The following is an 8,836-nucleotide window of genomic DNA, read 5'->3' on the forward strand; positions in this document are numbered from 1 at the left end:
GCGGAGCAGCCATGTCCGCAAAAGGAAAAAACTGGAAATGGGATTGACAGGGCGTTTAGAAACCGTGCACCTTGATCTAAAGCAGCAGAGAATCGACACCCAAAGCCGGGCAGCCAACAAGGTCCTGTGAGCTCTATCAAAGGCTGAGCGACTCCCGCAAAAGTAACAAGCCCAGCTTGTCTCATATGATCAAGAGTCACGCTGACAAAAGATCAGGCATGGGCATGTATCGTCCCCCGCCCCCATCTTCTTGCGGGACCTTTGTCGACGACACCACAACGCAGAGGGAGGAGCTCAAGGGGGCACGCACCTGCTCCTTGCGGGCAATGCCGACACCCGAAAGGAACTCAAAGACAGATTTGCGCTGATCACCCTGCAGCTGAATCACCTCTCCATATTCGGGGTGCGTGGACACGTTGCCGTTGCAGGCAAACTCCTTCTTAAAGGCCTTGACCAGACGCTTTTGATCGTACTCGGGCGAAATGCCTTGCACGGTCGTCAGGGTCTTACGACCGCTGCGCTGCTGGATACTGTGGGCAGAGATCACGGTCATGAGCGATTCCACAACTGCACGCCAGGTCTGTATTTGAGCGGTTGCAACAGCAGGCCCGTGCACGAGGGAGAGGCCAAAAAAAAAAAAAAAAGGATCAGGTTAGGTGAGCAACCGACCGGATGTGGATGAAGCCCTGCTGCACACCAGAGGTCTCATCCTCTATCGCGTCTGCCGCAAAGGGGTCTGCAACAAGGGGGCAAGGAGGAGGAAAGATCGAGGTCAGCCTCCAAGGCGTCGTAGGCGCAGCAGCAGAGCACCGGCCACAGAAAGCATTCATCATCTGCTGGCCTCGTCAAACGAAGAAGCAAGTCACACAAAGAGGCAGCGCGGCCCTTCCAAAGCAACCCCGAGATCACCGAGAGTGTCTACCCGTGCTCCCTAATGATGGTCAATCGCCAAAGGTCCCCCACCATCTCCCCGTCCCATCAGCCAACGGCAAAGGCGCTGCCATTCCTAGCCCATCTCTCTCTCTCTCGCACACACACACACACAGACCACGAGGCCTCATCGACGCACACACACACACACACACACACACACACACACACACACACACACAGACGCAAGATGTTCTTTTGTCTTGGGGGATCGCACCATTGCTCTGCAGGTTCTGGATCGACATCTCTGCGTTGAGGCTGTAGTAGGAAATGACAAGTATTTTCGAGTGATTTTTTGGTAGTTTAACTATTCAAATTCCTACACTCTAACTTCCCGCCTCACACTCAAACCCTCACTTTATCTGACAATGATAAGCACAGACTTTCTTTCGCAAAGATCAAGGTAATCGAACGATCCAAACACATGATTCAGCCAGACAGCTAGCCAGCTAGCCAGCCAGCCAGCCAGCCAGGGCGGCCTGGCTCGGCATAAAAGAGAACAAGGCCCTCAGACCTTTGCGGCGTAACACTGATCATCCATCTGTAACGCACGACCCGTTGGCCAGCCAGGTCAAGCCCGGCTCTGACTGGTAAAGGTCTGCAAGTTGCGGCGTGCCATGTAACGCATGGGAATCGGAATCAGCACGGCCCCCGTAATGCCGACAGACACGAACATAATGGTCATGATCCACCCCAAAAGAATGTGGGATGGCACCGAAAGAGATGCCACAATCAGGACGTGACAGAAAAAGGTCAACACCGAGCCTGCCACGTTGGGCGAAGCCGGGTGGATCAGGTCACTGGCCATTTCGAACCAGAGCGGATCGGTGGCCCCACGCGACGCCCCGGCTCCCGCACACAAAATCATCAGTGCAGGCATGGACCAAGAAGCAAACGGCTTCCAGCTGTACGGATCAAAGGCTACGGCAAACATGAAGAAGCAGGCTGCAGCGACAATGGACAAGACGCTCGTGATGCTCTTGAGCTTGTTGAACAGCAGCCGCGTGTCCGTGGCCAGCCCCGCCACCAAGCCACCAACAATTCCTGAAAATGTATTGATGGCCCCAAACACGCCCGCCTAATCACATGCCCGCATGGAGAAAACCAGAGCACCCCAGAATGAGCCCCGTATCATGCCCCGAGAGTTTAGCCGTGATTCAAAGAGCGATTGTCTGCACGCAGTCATACCTCAAAGTTGTTGAAGCGAGATGAGAGTACGCTTGGCAAGACACCAGCCCAAGCCCCATTAACGCCCATTTGCAGGCCTCCAATGATGCATAGTGTCAGCATGGGGGCATTGGTACAGGCCAGCCGAAGCTCGCCGAGTAGTTGCTTGGCGCAGTCCGAAAGCGATTGATGCCCCTCACGTGTGCGATGTTGGCGCTGTGCAAGCAGTGCGGCTCGCGATGGCGGCTCGGCGGGCTCGTTCGGATAGTAGATTGCGGTAGCCAGCAGCGGCAGAAATGCCAACAAGAGCTCCACAGCCAGGAGCAGGGTGACATCATCCGTGTTGCTGACCAGCGCAGGCCCGATCAGAAACCCAATGCCACGGCCGAGAGCACTGCTAATGTTGGCCACGGCTGTGGCCGTGTTGCGCTCCCGATCAGGAAACCACATCAGAGAAAATTGACTGACACTGGCTACCACAAACGGCGCAGCGGCCGCATTGCACGTCTACAACGCTCCCCGCGGCGCAATCAGGTTGAGCCACGGTCAACTTGGTCAGCCTCAAACTTCAACCAAAAGCCAGGCATGCTTCATGGCAACCACCAACCTGGGCAACATGAATCACCGCAAGAACAAGCTGGTGATGCTGGACAAACTGGTGCCGGGTCAAAATGCAGGGCAAGCATCGCAGTAGGCCTCCGGCAAAGCAGAGGCCTGCTGCCAGGAGGACGCTGCGCTGCAGCCCCTTGCGCGTGGTCAGGAGCCAGGAAGCAAAAAACACGACACATACGTACGCAATGGGGCCCTCGTTCAGGAAGAGGGTCAGGACATCATCCGTGACCTGCAGGTACTCCTTGGCGGCCTCCGGTACACTGGAGAAGGTCATCCAGAGCAAGGATTGCAGCGCTGCAATGTAGGCAAACCAAAACAGGGCCCACCACCGCCATGGATCACGCTTGGGCTGTATCAGCGGCTCTTCCAACCCTCCCAAAGGCTCTACCAACATCAGTGGTATGGCAAGCGCGGTCAGCGCTGCACTCGGCAGGCACGAGGGGGAGTAGTGGTCGAACGCACCGTTGATTTGCCGCCGACGCGTCGAGCTGTGTTGCTGTTGCACGCTGGCTTCCCTCAATAGGGGGGTGGCTTGCGGATCCATGTCCCCATGTGAATCTGCCGCCACCACCACCGCCTGCCGACCGACCGACCGACCGACCACCGCCTTTCCTAATCGGCGAGCACGCGTGCCATTGCCGATTCCCTGGCTGGAGGAAGAACGTCGGAAACCGTCAACTTCCGAGCGCACAAATGATGTCCTCGGAAATTTATCGCAAAGTTGAAATACCATGTCCAAAATTGAATTTTGTGCCTGCAGTTGATTATGGTCATCAACACCTGGCTGGCTATGACAAACTGGCAGCGTTTCTATCAATCCTAAAAGATCCTTTCAAGGGTGACAAAGACACGTTCAAGACCACACTTCCAAGCCAGAAGAACATGAGAAGCATCCTGTGGCCATGTCTGCCGTTTGTCTTTCTCGATCTTGTCGCATCAAGCATGATGTTTGTAATATGATGATGATCTAATCTGTCAATTTCAAATCAGCCCGCGTTCGACGCGCTGGCCAACATTCAGTGTCATACAAACACGCAAAACGCTTTCGTGCTGCAACTAAACATGTGACGACTCGTACATAACATGACACCCTGCACACTATATTTTTCCCAAGAATACAATCAATCAGACAGCAAGCAAAGACAATCTTCGTACTCTTGTCGCGCGTGCTCACGGGCGTGAGGTCACGCATCGCGCTCACTGCTCCAGCAGCTGCAAAAGTGAAACAAAGGTCTGGAGGGCTGCGAGCCCTGGCGGCACGGCCTTGTAATGCGGTGCGCTCACATGGATCGAATCAGGCAGGCCCAGTAAGGTTTGGCACACCGCATTGTCGGAGAATATCAACATCTTGGGCAGCGTTCCCCACCATGGCGTCACCTGTAGCACGTTACGACAAGCTTCGAGGTCGTAGCACGGGCACACGAGGATGTCGTCAGGATCGGCATCCTCCCATTCACCCTCTGCCACAGCCACGGCTTGGATGAAGCGCCAGGCCAATGGCACGTTACGCAAGATTTCGTGCAACGTTTCAAACATTTGGGCCTCTGGGATTCCCGTTACTACCATCAGCTGCCGTTCTTGCGCCAAGAGATGCCGGCGCACGTGGAGGTGAAGTGGGTCCGGGAGAAGGGATGCGGGCGCCATGGGCAGATCGTCGGTCAAGAGTGACCATGGATTGCGAAGCAAGTCTGTGTCCAAAGCCAGACGCAGGGCGAGTCGCAGGGAGGGCTCCAGTGCCTCGTGACACATCACCTCGTAGGGCGAAGGCAGGAGGGGCGCACGACGAGCCGATTTGACCCAGTCCAACCAATCGCTGGGGTTGTCTTGCAGACTTTCGCTCAAGCGAGAGAGCTCGTCCAGAGTGATCAGATACTCAATCGCTTCCTCCGAAACACTGGGCACCGTCAGCAGCTCGTCCGGCAAGGCCGCGGAGTGGGTCAACTGCGTTTGAGTGGCGTTGCGCCGTGCTTCAGGCGGTGCCAGCACCGCATTAGCCGTCATCACTAGGACCTGCAAAGAAGGGGACGATGGCAGGCGCACTGCTGCCGGGCTCACATCGTACACGGGTCGGAACGCCAGCAGCTTGAGGTAAATGGCCAGCGCCACCAAACCCATGGTGTGATAGGGAAAGCGATGCCGCAGGTGAGCCAGTGCCTCCCGGCACACCATGAGGTACAAGCGATGATCGCCCGCGCTCAGGTTGCCAAACAAACCCCACGCCGTGGTGGGCTGTGCATCATCATTGCGGATGCGTGCCAGACCTGCAAATTCCATGGCACTTTCGTGTACGCGCTCCAGAAAAGCTGTGAACAAGGGCGGCTCCAGTTGAAAGTGGCGCATGGCGCGGCAGACCATCTCGTAGCAGATGGTTGCCATGCGTGCCAGAGGTCGATATCGGTCCCGGCGCGCATAAATGAGGACTCGGTCCCAGCGCTGCTGCACCAAACTTGTGCGATAGTAGCGCGCCTCGGCGTACAGCGTGTTCACGTGCAGGTGCAGGGCATCATCCGCCACTTGCCGTTCATCCAGGTCCGAAACAAGGCGTAAAAGCTCGGCCACGCGCCGCTGTTGGGCCGCAGCCAGCTGTGCATGCTCTTTGCAGTCGGCTGCAAAAGCAATGCCGATATCAGGCTGCAAAACACTAACCAACTTTTCGAGCAACATTTCTTCCCATAAACGTCCATCACCAAGCGGCACGTAGCGCTCAACGTCCACGTTCATCAGAGCTCGGCGCCCAGCACGGGCTGCCACCGGTAGCGCGAGACGTTGGGCACGCCGAATCTGACAAGGCACGTGAAGGCGATCTTGACTGGGAATGCCCAGCCCATCCACGACCACCAAATTGGCAGGCAGGCAGCCACACACCAGCTGCAGCTTCTGAACAGATGGGATGGGAACGGTTGTCAGAGCATCCAAGGCTTCCCACCGCACACGAAGAGGCAGGGACTGCCCCGGGCTAAGGTATTTGGACACGGGCAGTTCACACAGGTGACATTGCTCTTTCATAGCCTCGAGCCACACGCGGGCCTCGTCGCTGTTGAGATCATCTGTATAACAAAGGTACCCACAAGCAATGACGGCGTCCGCCACCACGGCCTGCGCCTCCAGCTCCTTCTCTCGCAGCATGCCCATCAGCTCGTCGTGGAAAACGCGTGTGGCACGGCGGATTGCATCCAAACGAGCCAGTTTGGCTTTGACAGCCTCCAGTTGCAATTGGGCTGCGCTCATGCGCTCGCGGTTGACCTCCAGCTCAGCCAAGGTGACAGCCATCTGACCCTCCAATTCTTGAACCGTGGCCGTCAAGCGCGCTAGCTCCTCGGCCACCAGTTGCAGCTGATGTGCAGCCCGCCCCCGCTCTTGCAAGGTCGGACGGCACTTGCGGCGCGTGGCCGCATACTCAATCACTGCTGCCACCCATCGACCGATGCATGCAGCAGCACGCGAAGCCTGCCCCAGTCGACTGAAATCAAATTCCCGTGAGCCAGCCAGTGACATCATGGCGTCGAGTGTCACATCAGGTATCTGGTCCAAGTCCATCTCTGCCATGTGCGAGAATAGCTGATCCTGGACCAGCAAGTACTTGGCCTCCTGCCAAGTGGGTGTCGCGAGCCCCTGTGGCAACGCACCGTTCTTGTAGGCAAATCGGCCACGAAACAACAGGCAAACGGGCAACATGGCCACCTCCACCGCGCGAGGTGGTTGCACGTAAGAGCGCAATTCGTCAACATCGTGCTTGTCGAGTTGGTTTATTTCTGCCGCTGCGTTGGAGATGCCAGGCCGTAAACGGCCCAAGAGAGCTTCAACCTGGTCCGACGTGTGTCGCAGCAGCTCCTGCCGACGTCCGTGCTCCGCTTCCTGCAACCGATGACGCTTGTGCACGATGCGTAGCTCGGTTTCCAGCTCGCGCTGGCGCGCAACCAGTTGCCCCACACGCTGGGCTGCCGCACGAACTAGCCCCTCTATACGCATCTGCTCACGCTCAAAGTTACCCCGCAGTGCCTTCTCACCGCCCAGCACCGCCAAACCTTCACTCAGACGTTGGAGCTCACACAGATGCGCGGCCACGGCCTCGGGAAGTAGCAAAAGCAGAGAATCAATGAATATTTGCGCGCGCTGTCCACCTGTGCATCGTCGGCTCGTTGTGATCCGCGTCAAAAGCTGTTGCATCTGCTCACTCTGCAACGCCACTAGGTGTGGTTCACGCCACAATTGTGAGCTGCGGAGTGCCAGCAAGATGCCCTCAAGGTAATCGTTGGAGCTCCACGCAGGGCAGGGCACTGGCTGCGGCGTAGTATCGGTCCAGGTAAATTCAGACCGCACAGCTGCCCGTTCATTCTCACCGCGCTCGAGCAGGAAGACGATGCGCAAGTTGGCGGGCATCAGCATGAGCTGGGTTTGTAGCGCCAGGCTGTCGTCGTGCTCTGGAAAGCGTAGGGCGGTTTCACAACCAGCGACCGCCGGGGTATATCGGGGCGCACGCACCGCCACCCGCGGCTGCGTGCGAGCTCGGTGCTGGGCACGCCAGCGAGCCCGATTACCGGCCACCGTGCTAAAGCGCACCATGCTCAGTAGATGGGAAAAAATGGGCTGTGCCCATCCGGGCACCGCACAACCGCAGCGCAACACGAGGATTGACGTGCCTCCGCCCTTGGTCGTTGTGGAGCGTCGGGCCTCGCTGGGCAGCTCAGACCATGCGCCTTCACCCGACGCCTCCGCTCCGGCCTCGGGCTGCTCGGTTGCCCCGATCACAGGCACATTTGCAGCAGCTTGGAGCTGCCGCAGAGCAGCGGTCATCTCTCGCAAGAGGCCGGATGAATCATGAGTGGCCTCCACGTCCAGCGTCACCTTGTGTGCCCCAATCAAAGTGGCGCCAATCTCAGTGAGCGTAGCCCGGCCTGTTTGAGCAGGCCCCCACAACATGACGGGATGCGCGGGAATCTTGAGTAACATCTCCATGGCGAGGGCTAGTCGAACGACTCGCATGGGAAGCACGAGAGAGCGCATCAGCTTGTTCGCAACACTGGGCATGACTGGCACAAGCAATGCAAGGCGCTGTTGAACTCGCGCAAGTGGTTGCGGAGTGGTCATTTCATCTAGCGAGTTGTCCGAGGCAAAGGCGCAGACTACGGCATGGTCGGGTCGAAGAATCAAATCTGTCGCATCAGGCACGTGTGCCGTCAGCTGGGCGCTCAACCATTCATGAAGTACCACAGACAGCTCCCACGAACCGTCTGGCTCGGCATCAATCAGCAAATACTGCACAAGGGTGTATGCCACGACATGACAAGCCGCGCGAATCGGACTCCCGTGCGACACTACGGAGCGCTCGGCCACAAAGCGGAGCGCAGCGCTAACGGCGGCCAGAACGTGACTCAATACGGGCGCGCGGTTCCATGCGGTAAATTGTTCGAGTGACTCTTGAACCAGATCCAGAAAAACCACGGCCAGAGACGGCAGACGCTCGGGATTCACCTCTAGCAAAGCCAGGGCGCGTGCAAGACCATAGTACGCTGTACGCCGGTCATCCTGTGCATCGGGTGCAGGCAGGCGGAGCAGACCGCCAGGAAGAAACCGCACTGGTGCTCCATGATCCACGCCCACAATGACGTGGTGTAGTGCTGGGTGGAGACCAAGCGCGTGGGATAGGACGGCAGCGCCATGCTGAAGCTCGATCACACGTGGAGTCGCCACAAACTCGGACAATCGTCGCCAACTGGTCCGCGGACTGTGAATCAATAGAACGTCTGAGCCTGTGGTCAAAGTGGGCAATACCGAGCCAGCCACGCTAAGCGCGCCACCTTGGGTTCCCGCCACAAGGGATGTTGCCGAGGTAGTCAGCGCCGTGTCATTCATTGTGCAGAGGAGACCCTGCTCTCGGGCCGTATTTTGCACAAATTCTACGAGGTCCGCGTGCTGCTGTCCCAGTACCGTGCACGTGATACCGTGAGCAAGTAAGCGAGCGAGAAATAGATGAGACACCTGGCGTCGCGCCCCACAGCGATCGGAATTTTCGTCCAAGTCAAGACCGGGTGATGCAGAGGTAACGACCACGTCGGGCATGGACAAGCCATCAAAAACGGTGGGTGCCTCCGTCTCGGCGTGTGCCGGTGAGTTTGCTTGCGGCGTT

General features: G+C 57.7%; 1 protein-coding gene across 1 annotated transcript; it reads right to left on the bottom strand.

The window, feature by feature from the left end:
* Nucleotides 1-304: 304 nt before the first annotated feature.
* On the bottom strand, nt 305-529 carry MONBRDRAFT_3654 (uncharacterized protein; the record flags this gene model as incomplete). Its single annotated transcript, XM_001742857.1, has 1 exon — nt 305-529. A coding segment is annotated over one exon (225 nt), but the record flags the coding sequence as incomplete, so codon positions are not given.
* Nucleotides 530-8,836: the final 8,307 nt, after the last annotated feature.

This window comes from Monosiga brevicollis, genomic scaffold, assembly GCF_000002865.3.
Source record: "Monosiga brevicollis MX1 MONBRscaffold_2 genomic scaffold, whole genome shotgun sequence".
Taxonomy (NCBI): Eukaryota; class Choanoflagellata; order Craspedida; family Salpingoecidae; genus Monosiga; species Monosiga brevicollis.